The following is a 20,511-nucleotide window of genomic DNA, read 5'->3' on the forward strand; positions in this document are numbered from 1 at the left end:
GCAGCCCCAGCTCCGGCAGGGAGGGGAGCGCCCCAAAATCCACACCTGGGAGGGGTCACGGCCACACCCAGGGCCCGCAGCTCAAACACCTGGGAAAAACGAGAGACATTCCCGGAGGAAAGCTGACACCTGTTTATTGAAAGAAGCACAGGCTGTATTTCTGTCCGAGGAAAGCTTTAAAAACACTGATTTAAATCACCTGGACTGGCTTTACTTTATCTGTTCCAAGCAGGGGAAACTGAGGCATTACTTATCTCACCGGTTTCCTCAGAGTTGCACAAAGCAAGAAAAAAACTTCTGTAGTTGCTACTTTGCTCCTTATTTTAATAAAACTAATTACATGTAAGTATCTTATAAGAGTCTCCCAATTACACTCTAAGTCACAAATATTAACCAGCATTTTACATGTAAAAGAAAAATAGCAGCTAGAACTAGCTGATATTCTTTATTTTATCTGCTCTTCTGTGATAAAATCTTGTTTTCAGTTCTCTCAAAGTGCTTTATTTTCAGCCAAATAAACTGAAAGATAAATATTTTAAACAAAATTTGATAAGCTTTCCATCCCTGTTAATTTCTTCCCTGCATTTCCCCATCAACCCCTTCTTTATCCTCACATGAGCCACTTAAAGGTGATGTCGGGATGTAGGCAACATCAGAAACTACAAATCGGAACCATAACATGCTAATATCTCAACAAAATCCAGATTATTGTGTTTACTTTTCTTTTGCCAGAAGTTATGTAAATATAGTGGGTAATATTTTCAGCCCCACTCATGCAGCAAAATGGCCTTTGTTTAAAATAGTTTGAAATCAGTGAATGCACAAGATTCTGACCTATTACAAAGTTATTTCCTGCACGTCACTGCCCCTACAGGACTTTCCTCCTGGCCTTTGGGTGCCCTCCCTTCCCCAGAAACCCATTAGTGGCCCTTGGCCCATCCCTGCTCCTGAGCTCACCTGGTTCCTCCTGCTCCTCCCTGAACTGCCCCTCTCACCTCTCTGCTGCTCAGCCCCAGCCCCTGCACCGACCTCTGGGCAGGAGCAGATCAGAGCTTGGAGGGTGAAGGAGTGTTCACTTACCCTGTGTGGAGACAAACTGTACCTGAACCTGTTCTGTACCCACACCTATCCTGTCATTTCCCTTTCTGGAGACACTCTGTGCCTGTTCTGTACCTGTGTCTGTTCCATTCTCCTGTATGGAGACACTCTGTGCCTGTTCTGTACCTGTGTCTGTTCCATTCTCCTGTATGGGGACACTCTGTGCCTGTTCTGTACCTGTGTCTGTTCCATTCTCCTGTATGGAGACACTCTGTGCCTGTTCTGTACCTGTGTCTGTTCCATTCTCCTGTATGGGGACACTCTGTGCCTGTTCTGTACCTGTGTCTGTTCCATTCTCCTGTATGGAGACACTCTGTGCCTGTTCTGTACCTGTGTCTGTTCCATTCTCCTGTATGGGGACACTCTGTGCCTGTTCTGTACCTGTGTCTGTTCCATTCTCCTGTATGGGGACACTCTGCACCTGTACCTGTTCTATCTCCACACCTTTTCTATTCCCCTTTCTGGAGAAGTTCTGTACCTGTACCTGTTCTGTATATACACCTGTTCTACTACCCTGCATGGAGATATTCTCTGCCTGTACCTGTTCTATCTCCACACCTTTTCTATTCCCCTTTCTGGAGAAGTTCTGTACCTGTACCTGTTCTGTATATACACCTGTTCTACTACCCTGCATGGAGATATTCTCTGCCTGTACCTGTTCTAGCTCCACACCTTTTCTATTCCCCTTTCTGGAGACATTCCAGAAAGACACTCACACTGCACGAATGCTCCAAGGTTACCCAAGTTCAGCACTACAAAATTTCAGTATGGAAATAAAATGTGAATTTTGTTTGCAATCCTGATTTAGGGCCCATAACAGAAGAATTTTGAAAATTTTGAAGTTTTGAGTTTCAGTTCCTACAGAAATGCAGTGAAAATGAGCCTGGCTTTTGCCTATTTCCCTCCAGCTTTTTTGAGACTTCCTCCCTCATTACTGTGAGCCACAATCTCCTCCATATCCTGAAGGAAGAGGAGGAATTATGTGTAAACCCTACGAGTTCTGCATCATATAGTGACAAGTAGAGCCATTCTTAGAAATAACAGAGAGCTGCAGCTAAAAATCCTGGGGAAAAACTAAAATGTAAAACCAGAAAGACAAGAATTTGAAATATTTGCCAAGAGGGGCCTGTCAAGGGAAAGAATATGCTTACCAAAACAATTGTGAGAATCCAAGCAAACAAGTTCCCTGCCAGAAATTTCTGCAGAAACAGCAAACTGCAAGCAGACGTTAGAGATTATTTGCAGAAACAAATTCTGAATTTATTCCTGTGATGCTCTGGAAACACGATGTGGAAAAGCCACACTGCTCCCAGCAGAGCCTGGGGCAGCACTGTCAGTGCAAACTGGAGCCACTGGTCAGCACTGGACGGCCAGGGCATCCCCGGGAGGCTCCTGGAGAGCCCCAGCAGGGAACAGAGCTCATTTAAAATCCTGCGGGTCCCTGGAAGCCCTTTCAGGTCCCTGGAGGTCCTTGCAGGTCCCTGGAGGCTCACAGGGCAGCGCTGGGTGCTGCAGCCTGAGCTGAGCCCTCAGGAGCTCAGCCCCAGCACTGCTGTCCATCCCCACCTCTGTCCATCCTCACCTCTGTCTATCCCCACCCCTGTCCATCCCCACCCCTGTCCATCCTCTCCCCTGTCCATCCTCTCCCCTGTCCATCCTCACCTCTGTCCATCCTCACTCTCTCTCCATCCCCACCCCTGTCCATCCTCACCTCTGTCCATCCCCACCCCTGTCCATCCCCACCCCTGTCCATCCTCTCCCCTGTCCATCCTCACCTCTGTCTATCCCCACCCCTGTCCATCCCCACCCCTGTCCATCCTCTCCCCTCTCCATCCTCACCTCTGTCCATCCTCACCTCTGTCCATCCCCACCCCTGTCCATCCTCACCTCTGTCCATCCTCACTCTCTCTCCATCCCCACCCCTGTCCATCCCCACCTCTGTCCATCCCCACCCCTGTCCATCCCCACCTCTGTCCACCCTCTCCCCTGTCCATCCTCACTCTCTGTCCATCCCCACCCCTGTCCATCCTCTCCCCTGTCCATCCTCACCTCTGTCCATCCTCACTCTCTCTCCATCCCCACCCCTGTCCATCCCCACCTCTGTCCATCCTCTCCCCTGTCCATCCTCACCTCTGTCTATCCCCACCCCTGTCCATCCCCACCCCTGTCCATCCTCACCTCTGTCCATCCCCACCCCTGTCCATCCTCACCTCTGTCCATCCTCACTCTCTCTCCATCCCCACCCCTGTCCATCCCCACCCCTCTGTCCATCCCCTCCCCTGTCCATGCTCACTCTCTGTCCATCCCCACCCCTCTGTCCATCCCCACCTCTGTCCATCCTCTCCCCTGTCCATCCCCACCCTGTGCCGGTGCAGGGCTGCGGTACCGCCCTGGGGGCCCTGGAGCAGCCACAGAGTTTGTGTCCCAAGGGAGCAGGAGGGGAAGGGCCGGGGCAGCAGGGGAAGGGCCGGGACTGCTCTGCAGCCGGACAGGGCTCAGCACGAAGGAAAGAAGGAAAGGGCCCTGGGTTTTGCTGCCGGCCGGGCTCCAGGGGAGCGTGAGCCAGCAGGGACAGCCAGCGCAGCACCGGGGCTCAGGCAGGGTGGGAACAGGACAGACAGAAACCAGCACGTGCTGCAGCTGGCATGTGCCAGGGAAGGACTATCAGCCCCTGTGAAAAGCCTTTGTGGCTAACTACCTGAATTCGAGCAGAAGAGCAATCGCTGAGAGAACGTCTGACCCTGCAGAAGACAATTTGTAACAGTTTTCTTCCCCTGCTTTCACTGCAATCACCAATTTACCATATGGGAGCTGGTGCCCAACTGGGACTGAAATATTTCAGCAAGCAGCTCAGGAAGGGGTATTTTAAGAATCAATAGGTTTTGTCAGATTTCACATCACGGTCTCCACTAACACCCCGATAAATATTCTGGGTTAAAGTGGCTCTGGCCAGGCTGTTTCTCTGTCAGTAACAGGCATTGTCACGCAGTGATTACAGCTGATAGATCAGCACACATCCACTTACATTTTCCTGCAAACTTCTCCGGTAATGGACATCCCAGCTAAGTACTTGTGGAAGGGATTTTATTTAATTCCCTTCCACAAATCACCCCACAGCTGTGTAAACTCATTCATCTGTCCTGTGCTCCAGGGAGCTGTTCAGATGTACACGGGTGCAATTTGGTTAGATTTGCACTTTAAAAAATCGTTTGCCAGCTGCCTCACCTTCCAGGAGACTGAAGAATGTTTCTTTCTCCTTTTCCTTGATGTGTTACAATCAAACCACGGCAATGGGTGATACTAATGGGCCAGCCACGGGAGATTCACTTGGGATGCACCACTGGAGCCCCCTGGCTCCGGAGAAGAGCAGGAAAACAAAAACCTCACTTAAAGTCACAATGTTTTTGCTCTAAAAAAAGCGCAAAATTTGATTCTTTAAAATATTATTGCCATATTGATCTGCATGTAGGGGATGGGGATGAGTCAGAAAAGGCTGAATTGTGCTTTTCCTTAAGGTTTCCAGCACACGAGTTATGTTTTCCTGTGGGAAGTGCTTCTAAACCTACAAAGAACTGTGGAAGTGCTGAAAAAACCCTCAGAGGCAGCAGGAATTGAGGCTTTACAGTTCTCACCTGCACAACACGCTCTGAAACGCCAGCTAAATACCCTCTGAACACCCACAGCACCTTCCGAAACACCCTCAATACCCCCTGAACACCCACAACACCCTAAATACCCCCTGAACACCCACAGCACCTTCCAAAACACCCTAAATACCCTCTGAACACCCACAGCACCCTAAATACCCCCTGAACACCCACAGCACCTTCCAAAACACCCTAAATACCCTCTGAACACCCACAGCACCTTCCAAAACACCCTAAATACCCTCTGAACACCCACAGCACCTTCCAAAACACCCTCAATACCCCCTGAACACCCACAGCACCTTCCAAAACACCCTAAATACCTTCTGAATATCCACAACACCCTAAATACCCTCTGAACACCCACAACACCCTAAATACCTTCTGAACACCCACAGCACTTCCAAAACACCCTCAATACCCCCTGAACACCCACAACACCTTCCAAAACACCCTAAATACCCTCTGAACACCCACAGCACCCTAAATACCTTCTGAACACCCATAGCACCTTCCAAAACACCCTCAATACCCCCTGAACACCCACAACACCTTCCAAAACACCCTCAATACCCCCTGAACACCCACAACACCCTAAATACCTTCTGAACACCCATAGCACCTTCCAAAACACCCTAAATACCCTCTAAATGCCCACAACACCCTCCAAAATCCCCTAAATACCCTCCAAAATCCCCTAACAGAGGGCATTGAAGGCCACTGCACAGCTCCACCCCCCCCAGGACAGATCAAGCCATTAACGGTGTTTTGATCAAGCAATTAACGATGTTTTGGTCAAATTGTAATTAACAATGCTTTGGTCAGGCTCCTCAGCCCGTGGAGCACGCCCAGGAGAGCATCACATGAAATCTTCTTTGAGCTGACAGCGCTGGGAAGGACAAACTGAGCAGTTCAGAGTGGAGAAAGAGAAAACAAACACAAACCCTGGAGTTAACGAGGCCAACGCTATCATGGAAAAATATTTTTCTAATTAAGAATATGAGAAGTTGCTGGTCGATGCCAGAAAACAAAATACAGCGTTTTGGCAAAGAAATCCAGGCCTAATCAAGTGAAAATGCTTTTATTGTGCAAGATATGTAATATTAAGCTGATTTTATATATATATATATATATATATATATATATATATATATATATTCTTTATGAAAACATTAAAGCACTGATGATTCAAAGACCAATTAAGCAGGTAGAGAAAACCATACAATAAATTATATGTTTAAAGTTTCCCTAAATGAGGTCCCAGTTCCTAACAGAGTTATTGGACTAGCCCTTTTATTGTCTGTTTTCTGTTCATTGGACTTTTTTTGCATCTTGATAGAGCCTTGAATATCTGACTCCATGTGCTGAAAAAAACATTAGATTTTTGCTAAGTGGTTTAGGATTTTGTGCCAATCTCAAAGATTTAATTTAATAAAATCTTTGATTATCTGAGCCTTAATGTCAAGCTTAACTAAAATTGGATAATTGTAAAAATAAAATATTTTACAAATCCTTTTTTTATGTGATTAAGCCAAATCCTTTTTGCCAGAAGCCCCTGTCTGTAACTAGGCATATTCTGGGGCCATTCAGGTAGTCAGATCTTCTTAATTACACAAATACTAAAATAATAACATTTATAATATTGCATGATAATGATGAATAATCCCTAAACCACGATAAATGTTGCCTCTAGGATTTGTGCCAGCTTTTCTCTTGCAGCTTTACAGATTTGCCTCTTGCTCTTCGGGGTGGAAGCAGCTCCAGGAAGGTTTCGGTGCCTGCTTTGTGCAGAGCTCAGAGCGCACCAGGAGAAGGCAGCAGCCACTGGAAATGACTTCCCAGCAGGAACAGCTGAGCTTCCCACAGACACTCACACCGAGCACTCCTCATCCTCTGGGACACGACAGTGCTGCTTTGGAGTTTCCTGCCTCAGCTCTAGGTGGCAAAAGCAATGAGAGGCTGGGGACAGGACTCAGAGAGCTGCCTGGAGAGCTGGCAGAGGCTCCCACATCTACACTCCTACTGAAGAGTCATCAAATCTGAAATGCAGCTCATTAACTAATTTAAAGGCATGGAAACTGAGCTCCAGAACAAGTCACACAGTTCCAGGTGCTGAGTCCTGGCTCCTGGGCCAGCACTTTCACCAAAGGCAGCACAGATTCTCCTCCCTGAGCTCTCTGAGCCCCTGGGGCTCCTCCTGGTTTGACCCTCACTCTGCTGCAGTGCTTCCTAATCTGAATAATCACCCACATCTGTCGGCTGGAACAGTCATCCCAAAGATCCTAAAATCACAAGACACACCCTGGAATCATGGAACTGCCTAAAACCATATTTTCAAAACAACACATGAAAGGGAGAAAAAACCCATTTGTATCTGCCATTGTTCTTCATGCACACCGCAGGAAAGTAAACTGGAATAAAATCAACCATTCAAAATGTGATTTTGACTATGAAAATGCATATGATATGGAGATCAAAGAAATCCCCCTTTCTTTTTCTAGAGGATTTGTCAATCTCTCAATGATTTTCATAGGCTCCTTAGAGAAATGTCATTTTAGATGTCATTGCAGCTAGAGATGACTGATGCAACCTGATTCATTTCCCTTTTAATTAGTTAGAAATTCTGATTTTTCAAGAGATTGTTTCCCTTCTGGGGTCTAAGACTTTTTTAGCATATGCAAAGTCAGCTGGGATGAAGGCCAGGAGATGGAAACAGCAAGGAATATCCAGCACATCAATCTGTAGAGTTAAATATGGGAGAAACAGTTCTGTGGGCAGGCCAGTTCCTGTGGAAATGGCATTACAAAACTCAGCATGTCAGATTTGCAACAGCCAGGGATATATGCCATGTATTTAGGAGTAGGATTTTTTGCTCAGAGAGAATAAAATTATTAATCCTCTGCTAGTAGTCAACCACTAGGAGCCACTATCCCCTCCACAGATGGCAATTAAAATACAAGTAAGCCTGGAAAGCGTGATGAACGAAAGCAGATGGCATTGTTTTCTCCACAATTAATATCTGCTGTGTTTTGCTGAAGCTGCCAGGCCAGCACAGCTCTCAGGCACGAGTGCACAGGTCAGAGGCTCAAAGGGCACTGGCAAAACTCAGCTCAGCTGAAAGAATCCCAAACCTGGCTACAGGAAGATGCTTTTCCCGGGCTGAAAGCCTTTCAAAGTGTGACACACAACATCCTATGTGCCAAAATCATATTCATCTCTCACCTGCTACTCAAGGTCCCCGCTGTTTTTAAGGCTAGCAGAGAAAACCATCGCAGAGCTGCTCTTCCAGCTTCAGAGCTGAGGCTCTGTGAGGAGGAGCACCGTTCTCCCCTCTGCACATCTCCTTTGGCAAACAGGAACCATGATGCTCGGGACCCCAGTCCTCCCAGCTTTCTGTTCATTTTGCTACTCCCAGCAAAACTTCACTGCAGGATCACCCCATGAGTGCCAGGACAGAACTGTGCTAGCTTTGGCCATTGCACGTTCCTCAACTCATGTTTTTGGTAACATCAGCTGATCAGCACGTAATGGATGACTTTTTCCCCAGGTGAAGCTATACTTTAGCTCAATGTCAGTTATCAATGTGTTGGCTGTCTTCCTGCAATAAGTTCTGATTTTAACAGCTCTCCAAGAGAAATGTGATGAGCTGTGGGACAGGTGATGGTGTGCTTTGCTATGCTTTGCTGTGCTAACACTATTAGGATGAAGAAATCCACTGGCAGTGCTTGGTCTGGGTGCGTTTCACGCTTCTGGCAGATTTCACCTGTAGAAATGTAAAAAATCAAGGTAGAAATGTAAAAATCAATGTAAAAATCAATGTAGCAATGTAAAAATCAAGGCAGAAATGTACAAGTCAAGGCAGAAATGTACAAGTCAAGGCAGAAATGTAAAAATCGAGGCAGAAATGTACAAGTCAAGGCAGGAATGTAAAAATCAATGTAGCAATGTAAAAATCAAGATAGAAATGTACAAGTCAAGGCAGCAATGTAAAAATCAAGGTAGAAATGTAACAATCAAGGCAGCAATGTAAAAATCAATGTAGCAATGTAAAAATCAAGGCAGAAATGTAAAAATCAAGGCAGAAATGTACAAATCAAGGCAGAAATGTAAAAATCAAGGCAGAAATGTAACAATCAAGGCAGAAATGTACAAATCAAGGCAGAAATGTACAAATCAAGGCGGAAATGTACCAATCAAGGCAGAAATGTACAAATCAAGGCAGAAATGTACAAATCAAGGCAGAAATGTACAAATCAAGGCAGAAATGTACAAATCAGGGCAGAAATGTAACAATCAAGGCAGAAATGTACAAATCAAGGCAGAAATGTACAAATCAAGGCAGAAATGTAACAATCAAGGCAGAAATGTACAAATCAAGGCAGAAATTTAACAATCAAGGCAGAAATTTAACAATCAAGGCAGAAATGTAAAAATCAAGGCAGAAATGTAACAATCAAGGCAGAAATGTAACAATCAATGTAGAAATGTAAAAATCAAGGCAGAAATATTAAAATCAAGGCAGAAATGTAAAAATCAAGGCAGCAATGTACAAATCAAGGCAGAAATGTACAAATCAAGGCAGAAATGTAAAAATCAAGGCAGAAATGTAAAAATCAAGGCAGAAATGTACAAATCAAGGCAGAAATGTACAAATCAAGGCGGAAATTTAACAATCAAGGCAGAAATTTAACAATCAAGGCAGAAATCCATTTCAAAGGGACCGAGAGCCGCTGGGCGGGCGGCGGCCGCCACCGCGTGGCCGAAATAGGAACTGCAGCGGGGTCGGGGGCAGCGGGTCGGAACGGCCCAAAACGACCCGGAACCGGCCCAAAACCGGCCCCAAAGGACCCGGAACCGGCCCAAAACGACCCGGAACCGGCCCAAAACCGGCCCCAAAGCACCTGGAACCGGCCCAAAACGACCCGGAACCGGCCCAAAACCGGCCCGAAACGGACCCAAAACGGCCCAGAACCGGCCCGGTACAGCCCAAAGTCGGCTCGGAACGGCCCAGAACCGGCCCAAAATGGCCCAGAACCGGCCCAAAACGGCTCGGAACGGACCCAAAACGGCCCAGAACCGGCCCGGTACAGCCCAAAGTCGGCTCGGAACGGCCCAGAACCGGCCCAAAACGGCTCGGAACCACGCGAGGCCGGCCCGTCCGCTGGGACCAGCCCGCCTGCTGCAGCGGGAGCTCGGTCCAGCCCGGAACGGCCCCGTCTGCGCGGAGGGTCGCAGTTCTGCGGTGCCGCCCGCTCTCCTCGCCGAGGGAATGCCGCAGCTCCATCAGAGCTCGGCGAGCCAGGAACTGCTCGCCGCTGTCTGAGCCTGGCAGAACCTGCGGGTGACCTGTCCCACACAGTTCTTCCACACGTGAACTTGGCAGAATGCTCATTTGCTGTAGCCTGAAATAAGTTTTATACCTAGACCTCAACTTAGGTGTTCAAATAAAACAAGATCTCCAGTACCAATAATAAAAATACCAGATCCAGATTCAAAAGACAGTGAACAATGCCAAAATGTGCAGATTCCTTGTTAATTATGACCCACCTTTTAATTTATAAATGCAACAAAACTCTCCGGGCTTGAGCTCTTTCCCTAAAACCTGCCCAGAGAACCCACTCCTAGACCCAGAAATATTTTTTTTTTTTTTTATGCTGTAATCCATTGAAAGTCTGACAGGAAAATTAACCTTTGTATTCTCAGTCTAAACAAAACACACAGTGCTCCCCCTCTGGTACTACTTTTGAAAGCCACCAAGATAGAAAAAAGCCATCAGTAAGTTACCTTTGGTTTTGTGTAGTGGCAAGTTTATAGAGCAGGAGCAACAGGCATTATTGTCACTGCTGGGAAATCAGACTGGAACAGACTCTCCACTAGAAAATCTTTACTTGACTGAATAGGGCAAGATCTTTTCTCTAAACCCAGGTAGTGAAAACTTCCTTAGCATGATTGTAGATAAGGAACTTGAACTGAGCACTCTGCACGGGCATTTGAGGCTACCCACATTATTTAAAATCAAGTTTTAACAAGGACTAAACGTAAGAAATGCTGCAAGGGGGCTTTACTCCACTCCCAAAACACTGCCAATGAAGGCACTGCTTTACAGCAGGAGCCCGGGAGATGCATGGAGATCAGAGCAGAGCTCCCAGGGTGGAGCAGTGTTCCAGCAGCAGCAGCACACCAGGGACAGGCCCTGCCAGGCAGGTGAGCTGTGACAGGACACCACTGACAGCCGTGAGCCCACACAAACCCAGCCCAGCGCTGCTGCTGCTTCTTCTCCAGGTGTGCACAAGTGTTCCACGCTGCGTCTGGGCAGCTGATTCCAGCAGTGAGAGCTTGCAGGCACAAAAGCCACCATCCCACACCTAGCACAGCAGCAAAGCTGTTGCAGCAGGAGTTAGCAACCTACAGGCAAAAGCCCACAAGTGAGAGCAGGATTATGCAGCAAGAGTCAATGAAACATTAAGTTTGTCCCTCTGCAAACACCAAGAGTACATCCCTCATTTTCATCCAGGAGCTTCAAGTCTTAAACACTTCTGAGTAGCCAAAAACCCCAACCCCCAAGAATTTCCAAAATGAACTAAAAAATGACTCCTTTACAGCAATGTTGCACAATAACAATCCAATTTTTGCTACCAGGCAGCAAAAGTTGAATATTGACGTAATTCATGTACACAAACATGCAAGTTAAAAGGAATAAATGAAATGCTCCACTTTATTAAGAAACCAAAAATACAAAAACTGAAGAGTTTGAGACTTCATGTACTCAAAACACTACTGAAAAAAAATCCTAAACTTAAGTTTTGCTTACTAGCAGTACTAATATTGACCAAGATTCATCTCTACAAGGTAGTGTTAAAAGTTGACATTTTCCACCATTTGTGCTGTAATAAGCCAGTTTCAAATTAAGAACTTGGTGCAGTTACAGTAAAATCTATATGTTTCAATCACTGTGGCTCCAGCTAACATAGCACTGGGAAGGCAAGAGCATTTTAGCTCAAACCACGGTTGTTTTCTGGTCAGTGAATGTGAAGATGCTTAGAATTGGTTTAACCAGCTATAGCTCTACTGCTGTTCCATGCAAAGACACAGCTGAAGTCAGCTCACAGGCCTGGATGCCATTTGCTTCTGGCTGCTAAAAACAGAGCTGAGGGTACCTGTGGTGTCAGTGAGGAGCTGGGACTGCACGGAACTGCAGCACGTGCAGGCAGACCTGCAGGCTGTGCTCTGCTCCCTGCAGCACCAGCATTCCCCTCTGCTGGGAACACTCCTCCAGCCACAGCCCTGCTCACTGCTGCAGCTCTGCCTGGCTCTTCAGCTTGCCTCACATGCCTCAGTTCTGCCAGCCAACAAGAAAGGACAGGGTAACTGTTAGCTCTGAATTAGCAAGAGAGCTTAATATGAGAAGCAGGAAGGGAAACAGAATGAGAAATGCAGTAGTAGACAATCAAGTATGACCCTCAAATGAAGAACAGAAGACACTTTGAACAATTTTCCTAACAATGCATGAAAGTTCACTTGCTTGGAGATACTTGAAATACAACTTTATTACCTAAACAAAAGAATGGGAATGACAGAAACAAGATTTTCCACTTAACACGCTGATGTGACTGCAGCAGTCTTATATTTGAAACTCAAAAGGGGAAGTAATTGCAGTCCAAAAAACAGCTAAATATGCAGGTCCAAAATATGAAGTTTTTTTTGTTTGTTTTTTTTTTTTTGGTTTTTTTTTCATTTTGTTTTGTTTTTTTAAACTGCCACATTCACTCTCCGAAGCCCATTCATCTCTTTCAGCATCCCAAAGATTAAGCACATGTTCTGTTCAGCTAGATAATAAAGTGGCAAACACGCTGCATCACCGACATCACAGGACAGTTGCCTATAAAACTAGACTTCTGACGCTGGGCTCCAGCTTCATCCCTCACAGGTCATCATCTTCATCTGGCAGTGCAGTGGTCTGAGCAATCTGCAACAAAGGAAGTCACGCTTCAGAACTGTTCTTGAGCTGTTTGTGCCCTTGGGTGTGATACCAGGCAGCCGTTTCCCCCTGTGCCCCTGCCACTGACCTGTAAGTCTTGCTCATACTGTGCTGCCAGTGCTGGGTCCATAACAACTTCAGGAGGTGCAAGCGCAGGCATGGCAACAAACTCCAAGTTGGGATCTCCAATTAGCTTCCTAGCAAGCCACAGGAAAGGCTTCTCAAAGTTGTAGTTACTCTTAGCTGAAATGTCATAATACTGAAAAAAGCAAATATTAGACATTATTTTAAAAACCCTCTAATATTTAGAGCATATAAGGATTAACACAATCAACTCTTTTACTTTTTTTTGATTACATGGCTTTTGTTTCCATATTCATAAGCAGCTATGATTTATGTGTCTAGAAACAAACAGTTTCAGGCAGAAACTATTGACTGAAAGGTTATCAAATCTCATCAAGGACAGAACTTTCAGGAGGCAACAGTGCACATACGTTTCTCCTGTGACGTGACGTACTCTAGTCCCAGTCCTGTCACGGGATGAGATTCTGAGCAGTCACAGCCACGGGTTCTTTAAGAACTTAGCACAGCTTCTGCTCCAGGCCAGTGATGATCATCCTTAACATCATCACCTCCCCCTCCCCTGAATTCTGGTGGGAAGAGCCAACAGATGTGAGGCTGCCTATAGTGACAGAGGCTGAGCACCCAGTTCAGCATCTGAAGCCCAGCTGCACTCAGAAGACAAAACCAACTGGATTCCTCCTGACTTACCTGGAGATTCTTCTTCCTATGGAACACAATGGATTTTGCCTTGACTTTTCTGTCCTTAATATCCACTTTGTTGCCACACAACACTATGGGGATATTTTCACATACTCGTACCAGATCTCTATGCCAATTGGGTACATTCTTGTAAGTAACTCTTGATGTTACATCAAACATGATGATGGCACACTGAGCTGCAAGAGAAGCAAAGTCAAGTTACACCAGGTGTAACCACTTGCTTACAACACGGGATGGAGAAGAGGAACGCAGAGATATCCCACGTTAGGGTTAAGCATCTGCATTAACTTCTCCCTCTCAGCATCGCGGTTGTGACAGCTGCTGTTCTGTTAACAAGGCCAGTGCAGGAGTCCACAGCACCTGGCCCATGGCTGAGTCACCTCACACCTGTGCTGCCCATATCAGAACAGCTGCTTTTACTGGTTCAGCTCTGTCACTGAGGAACATGGCATTGCACCATATACAAGACTATGGAAGCCACGAGGATTTACCCAAATACCTGGCAGAATCAGTTAACACCTATTTAATTCATCTCAGACATGCTAATAAGGCTCAAAGGTAGGCTGAGAGCCTGTGGTCCACATCTCAGGATGCCCTTGTGCAGAGGGGTTTCTCAAGGAACTCAAGAATACTTGTCAAGAATAAGATCCACTAAAGATATGCAGGTGAGTGAAGCAGCACGGGACAGATGTCTGCCACGCAGAAGTAAGGAACACTGCACGTTTTCAGAAACACACACTCTGGCACGAAGGGGTCCAACTTCCTCGTGGTATTGACAATGTTGAGTTTCTGTGTTCCAAGGCCTTGCCTGAGCACAGCAGCACAGACAGAAATCTGCACTTGGTGAAGCACACGTTTTCACCCCTTAACACCAAGTGCTGCCAGTGGTACCTGCTCATTCCATTACTACCAAAGCCCACAGGAACACCCTGAAACACAACCGTACCATGTTCCCACGTTGTCTGGCCAAGGACATTATCCTCTCTACATAACAGTTTGAGGAGTTCTACACCGGCTCACCACTGCAGCCACACTGACAGCTTCCAGCAGGGCCAGCATGACCAGAATGAATGACTGAGCTCTAAGAGGTACAGAACTGTCCCCACCACAAATCTTACCTTGGATATAGTAGCCATCACGCAGGCCACCAAACTTCTCCTGGCCAGCTGTGTCCCATACATTAAATTTAATAGGGCCTCTGTTAGTATGGAACACCAGAGGATGAACTTCAACACCCAGTGTTGCTAGGGAAATAACAAAAAGCAGTGCATTTAGCAAGTCACAGATTGTACTTCCATTTGTAAGATACTGGAGCTCAAGTGTTTCTTCAGACATACCTACATACTTCTTTTCAAATTCACCAGTCAAGTGACGCTTTACAAATGTTGTTTTGCCAGTGCCACCATCACCAACCAGAACGAGCTGAGGACAGAGAAAGGAAAAGAGTCAGAGCAATACATTTTGGGACATTTATCAGTCATTCCAGCACAGACACTATTCATTACTACGAAGAGCTTAGTTCCTACAGGGTGCTGTAAACAAAAGGCAGAAATCCCCATGAAGCAGCTCCCTGACCTGGGAACCAATCTGTTAAGCCCACCCATCCTGCTGTAACTCTGGTCAGTCTTATCCAGTCCTTCTAGGTAAGAACTGCATTGCTCTGTGAATATGGTTCTATTAAGCTACTGCAAGAGACTGAATGAAGAATGTTTAGGGCTTTTAACCTGAATGTGACCAGATTTCAAGTGGAAATTATCAAAACATGCACTGGAGAAACCCATTGTTACCTTACAATTAAAAAACCCACCAAGATTTACAGCATGAGCTGAAATACGCTAGCCAAGAATTGAAGGAAACACAAGTAACAACCTTCAAGAAAGACTCTTCAGAACTTCTGGCTGTTAAGATAACAAAAACCACCACTAACCCACCAGCCACTCAAAACACCAGAAAATTCTCTTCTGAAACATTTGAACAATTAGCACATAACAGAAAGCAGGCTACTCTAATTCACTCTGAGCAGCTTCAGTTCTTAAATTTAAAAATAATTCTGTAGGCAAAAATTCATTAAGATCTATGAGACTAAACTGCAGATAAAATAAATGACACAGTTCAATAGACTCTTTTTGTGTAATTAGTATGCAAAACACTTCATTAATGGAATACCAGCACTTCGAAACCAAACCCACCATCCACGTAGGCACTCGAGAGTCACTCGTGCTACTTTTCGAGCGAAGAGGGGGGAAAACCCGCCAAGCCCAGCTGCGAAGCACTGCCTTACCTTAAACTGCACTTGGGGCTCTCCTTGGGCGGCCATGCTGTGTCTGCGGGGGAAATGGCAGCGTGAGAGCGCGCCGAGCGCGGGGAGCGGCCCGCCGGAAGGGGCCGTCTGCAGCTCCGGGCGCGCTCGGGCCCAGCCGGGGCAGGCGGCGCCTCCCGCCCGCGTGCGGCGGCACCGCGCGCGGCAATGGCGGCGGCGCCTCCGCCCGCCCCCGGCCCCCCGCGCCCGGCGGGCCCCGCCGCCGCGCCGAGGCCGGCCCCGGCTCCGCTCCCGATCCGCCCAGAACCGGCATCCCGCGGCTCAACGGGAGCGGCTGCCCGATCGAGAGAGGCCGCGGCGAGCCCCGCGGAGCTCCCGAGCGGGGTCCGCCCCGGCCGGGCCTCCCCGCGCCGCGGGCCGGGCGCGCTCCGCGCCATGAGCCACCATGACTGAGCAGCGCCGCCTCCCCCCGGCTCGGGCCGCGGGAGCCCCGCTCGCTGCTCCTCTCAACGCACCCGCCCTTTCACCGCGGACGGAGACGCGCACGGCCCCGGCCCTTCCACCGCCCCGCTCGCGGGGGCGAAAAACCGCCACGCGCCTGGGCTCCCGCAGCCGCAACGCTCCCTCAGGCGCAGCCTCCCGCCGCCCAGCCCAGCCGAGCCGAGCCGCGAGCTAACGGCGACCGCCGCCCCCGCCGGTGGCGCTTTCCAGAGCGGCCACGCGTGCCCCGATGGCGGCGGGGCGCGGGGAGCCGAGCCCGGGCCGGTACCGGGCCCGTACCTCTGCCGAGGCTCTCCCGCTCCTCGCTCCGTGCCGGGCGCAGGGAAAATGGCGGAAGCGCCGTTCAAATGCCCGGACGGCGACGCCGCGCGGCCGCGGAGGGGGCGGGGCCGCGCGTCACGTGGTGAGCGGCGCGCGGGAGGCGGCGGGAGGCGGGGCAGGGCCGCGGCCATGAGGGAGGACACGGCACCGGGCACGGCACCGGGCACCGCGGGCACGGGGCACCGGGCACGGCACCGGGCACGGTACCGGGCACCGCGGGCACGGGGCACCGGACATGGCACCGGGCACAGCGGGCACAGGGCACGGCACCGGACACAGCGGGCACCAGGCACGGCACCGGACATGGCACCGGGCACAGCGGGCACCGGGCACCAGGCACGGCTCCAGACATAGCACCGGGCACTGAGCATGTCACCGGGCACTGGGCACGGCCCCGGGCACCGCGGGCACGGCGCACCGGGCACGGCACCGGACATGGCACCGGGCACCAGGCACGGCTCCAGACATAGCACCGGGCACTGAGCATGGCACCGGGCACCGGGCACCAGACACGGCACCGGGCACAGCGGGCACTGGGCACAGCACCGGGCACGGGGCACCAGGCACGGCCCCGTGAGGCCAGCCGGCCAGAACGTCCGCCCAGCACGGCCTCCCAAACCGCATGGCAGCGGCACACGCTCGTCAGCACCTGGGGGTGGTGGCTCCATCAGCCCGCTGGGCATCCTCTCCCAGTGCCCGCGCAGCGGAAAAGCCTTCCCAGGTCCCTAGCCCGAGCGTGGCCTTGAGGCCCGCTCCTCTGGTGGCCTCGCTGCAGGCACGGCAGGAAGCGCGGGCCGCAGCTCCCGGAGCCCTGCGGCCAGGGGGCTGAGGGGAGCAGGAGGCGCCCCCTGAGCCTGCTCAGCTCCCTCCAAGGACGCGCTTCCCACTCCTCTCGTGGCCTCGCTGGCCTTGCTGGGCACATCCAGCACCTCCACCGGTGGCCCTGGTACCGCGAGGGGCTGGCACTGACCGCAGCGCTCGGCGCTGTCCCGGTGGCCGGTGGTCACCGGGCAGCCCGGCGCTGGGCAGCCCTGCGGCAGGAGCAGCCCTCGGCGGCGTGGCAGCTGCGGTCACTCCCGAGCTGTCCTGCTGTGGGTGGCACGGCCGCTGTGCCCGCTGTGCCTCCCTGCCGCATCCGTAAAATCCCGTGAGATGCTGTCAGCTGGTGATGCTCGCTCCGCAGACAGAGTGGAAAAAAGGCACGTAGTCGGTTAGAAAAGCTGTTCGGCTGCCTCCGGTGTGGTTTAATAAAGAGGCGTTTACAGCAGGAGGGTTTAATTGAACAGCTCTCAGGTACGATGGGCTGTGGCCAAAGGGGCTTTCCTTCAATGTGCCTCACAACTGTGATTTTCCATTCTTCACACAAACCGACCTGCATTCCCTAGAGTGCAGTCATGAAAGCAAAACTTGTTTTATAAGCAAAACTTGCATTTAGAATAGTTCTCCAAGATCTCAAAACTCTGTCCAAACATCAGTGAAAAAAAGTTGTTTGAAAGCTGACTTTCGAAGAATGTAAAAGTTTTGCATGTGTCTATAAATACCAAGTTCATGGGTTTGCTCTGATTTCTAAGGCCTCTGGTATTTTTTTTTTAATCCAGCATACTTAAATTACTTTTATTATCTTTGTTGCTGTCCCCATAATCTAGAATAAATAAATTACACGTTTTTACATATATCTCAATGAATGGAATTGACAAGGAAAGTATTTCATGGCAGCTGATATATACAAATGTAGTTTATTTCTTGTTAACTTCCTCCGACATAAACACAAAAAATACACAAAGCTTTACAAGAGTAGCTGGCATGTGCTGTAATTTTTGCTTATTTGATAGTGTAATGCCAATCCAAACGTTGCGTGAGATTTCCTTGGGAAAATCACTGGCACGCTGAATTTGCCTTCCCTTTTTGAGATGTTGGGTTTGTGTGGTTTTTTGCATTTTTGCTGAGCGCCTCTAGGTGTCAGGATTAATTATTTTTTCAGAACACGCAACTCATCTTTTATTTTTCTCAGTACAATGCTATCCTGGTAAAACCCTTATGAATTCCACCACTCCTTCTGACAAACAGGAACGTGTTTATAAACAGGAGGCCATAAAGCCACATCAGTGGAGTTTGGCAGTTTTAACAAATATAAACACGGGGGAAAAGCAATCTGTGTATATAGCACTCACTGTGCTTTAGTTATTTCTTAATATTGTAACGAAATTATCAGTGAACTACTTTTCCCCTGCAAGCTATCAAGCACTTTAATTTGGAATAATTAAAAATTCCATTATCATAGCATTTGAGCTCCTGGCAAACACTTATTTCATTGTTAAAAAGATAAATTGCCATGTGGAATCTAGTTTTTAGCATCTGTTTTATCAGGATGTATAATTAAGCGTTCAGTTCAGAGGATGCACAAAACATCTGCTCCAGATAACCCCATTCAGCAAAGGCACCAAAACACTTCAGCAGTGTTAGATCACTGCCTAAAAGATTAGAGTAGGTGACATCCGTAGGTAATCAGCAGAATAATTACTTTCAAAAGGCCTTTACGCTTCCTGTATCTTAACTTGTGAACAAACTCAGCAAGTCTGGCACGGGTAAACTACAAAACAAAGGCAGCAGGTACAAAGCTGAGGGCGGTATAAAGGGCACTGCCTTCCACAGTCCGTGAGTGCTCTGCCCTACAAACTCTCAGGCCTTTCACACAAGCCTGTACCACTAAAAAATAACCGCACCACACCTTTTTACAACAGCTCTCATGCAATCTCCCACAATCGAGTTACGATTCCTAGTGGGATGGGAATTCCCTGGTGCGCACCGCAGCTCTCGCGCCCCGGGGATTTCTCTGCGAGCGCCCCTCGCACATTCCCAGAACCCCCGAAGCCCTGGGGATGGAAGGCGACCATCCGCCCCACCCGCCCGGCCAAGGCAGGGCCACCTGCCGCAGGTGACACAGGGCCGGCTCCAGCCGGGCTCTGGAGGTGACCGCAACGGTGCCGCACGGGCCGTGCCGCACCGCCCGCCCGCTGTGCCCGTTCCACCGTGCCCATTCCGCGCCCGCTGTGCCCGTTCCACCGTGCCCATTCCGCGCCCGCTGAGCCCGTTCCACCGTGCCCATTCCGCGCCCGCTGTGCCCGTTCCACCGTGCCCATTCCGCGCCCGCTGTGCCCGTTCCGCGGGGCCGGACTGCCTGCCATGCCCGTTCCCCGTTCTCCGTGCCCGCTCCCCGTTCTCCGTGCCTGCTCCCCGTTCGCCGTGCCCGCTCCCCGTTCTCCGGGCCCGCTCCCCGTTCCCCGTGCCCGCTCCCCGTTCCCCGGGCCCGCTCCCCGTTCTCCGTGTCCGGTGCCCGCTCCCCGTTCCCCGTGCCCGCTCCCCGTTCTCCGTTCCCCGTGCCCGCTCCCCGTTCCCCGGGCCCGCTCCCCGTTCCCCGCTCCCCGTTCCCCGGGCCCGCTCCCCGTTCCCCGGGCCCGCTCCCCGTTCCCCGCTCCCCGTTCTCCGGGCCCGCTCCCCGTTCTCCGTGCCCGGTGCCCGCTCCCCGTTCCCCGGGCCCGCTCCCCGTTCCCCGTGCCCGCTCCCCGTTCCCCGGGCCCGCTCCCCGTTCTCCGTTCCCCGGGCCCGCTCCCCGTTCCCCGTGCCCGGTGCCCGCTCCCCGTGCCCGGTGCCCGCTCCCCGTTCTCCGTTCCCCGGGCCCGCTCCCCGTTCCCCGTGCCCGGTGCCCGCTCCCCGTTCTCCGTTCCCCGGGCCCGCTCCCCGTTCCCCGTGCCCGGTGCCCGCTCCCCGTTCTCCGTTCCCCGGGCCCGCTCCCCGTTCCCCGTGCCCGGTGCCCGCTCCCCGTTCTCCGTTCCCCGGGCCCGCTCCCCTGTCGCCGCGCCCTCACGTCACGGCGCCGGGCGGGGCCGCGGGCCCGGGCCGCGCGTGCGCGGTCGGCGGTCGGC

At 50.2% G+C, this 20,511-nt stretch overlaps 1 protein-coding gene across 1 annotated transcript; it reads right to left on the reverse strand.

Annotated features, from left to right (window-relative positions):
• Positions 1–12,274: 12,274 nt before the first annotated feature.
• On the reverse strand, positions 12,275–16,652 carry RAN (RAN, member RAS oncogene family). The gene is made up of 7 exons (XM_068208325.1): positions 16,547–16,652; positions 15,788–15,830; positions 14,844–14,928; positions 14,625–14,750; positions 13,495–13,682; positions 12,812–12,982; positions 12,275–12,711 (listed from the first exon to the last, which is right to left on the reverse strand). Exons 2-7 carry the CDS (start codon positions 15,821–15,823, stop codon positions 12,667–12,669), a joined length of 651 nt encoding a protein of 216 aa, XP_068064426.1. The 5' UTR covers positions 15,824–15,830; positions 16,547–16,652; the 3' UTR covers positions 12,275–12,666.
• Between the last annotated feature and the right edge of the window lie 3,859 nt (positions 16,653–20,511).

This window comes from Anomalospiza imberbis, chromosome 18 (genome assembly GCF_031753505.1).
Source record: "Anomalospiza imberbis isolate Cuckoo-Finch-1a 21T00152 chromosome 18, ASM3175350v1, whole genome shotgun sequence".
NCBI lineage: Eukaryota > Metazoa > Chordata > Aves > Passeriformes > Viduidae > Anomalospiza > Anomalospiza imberbis.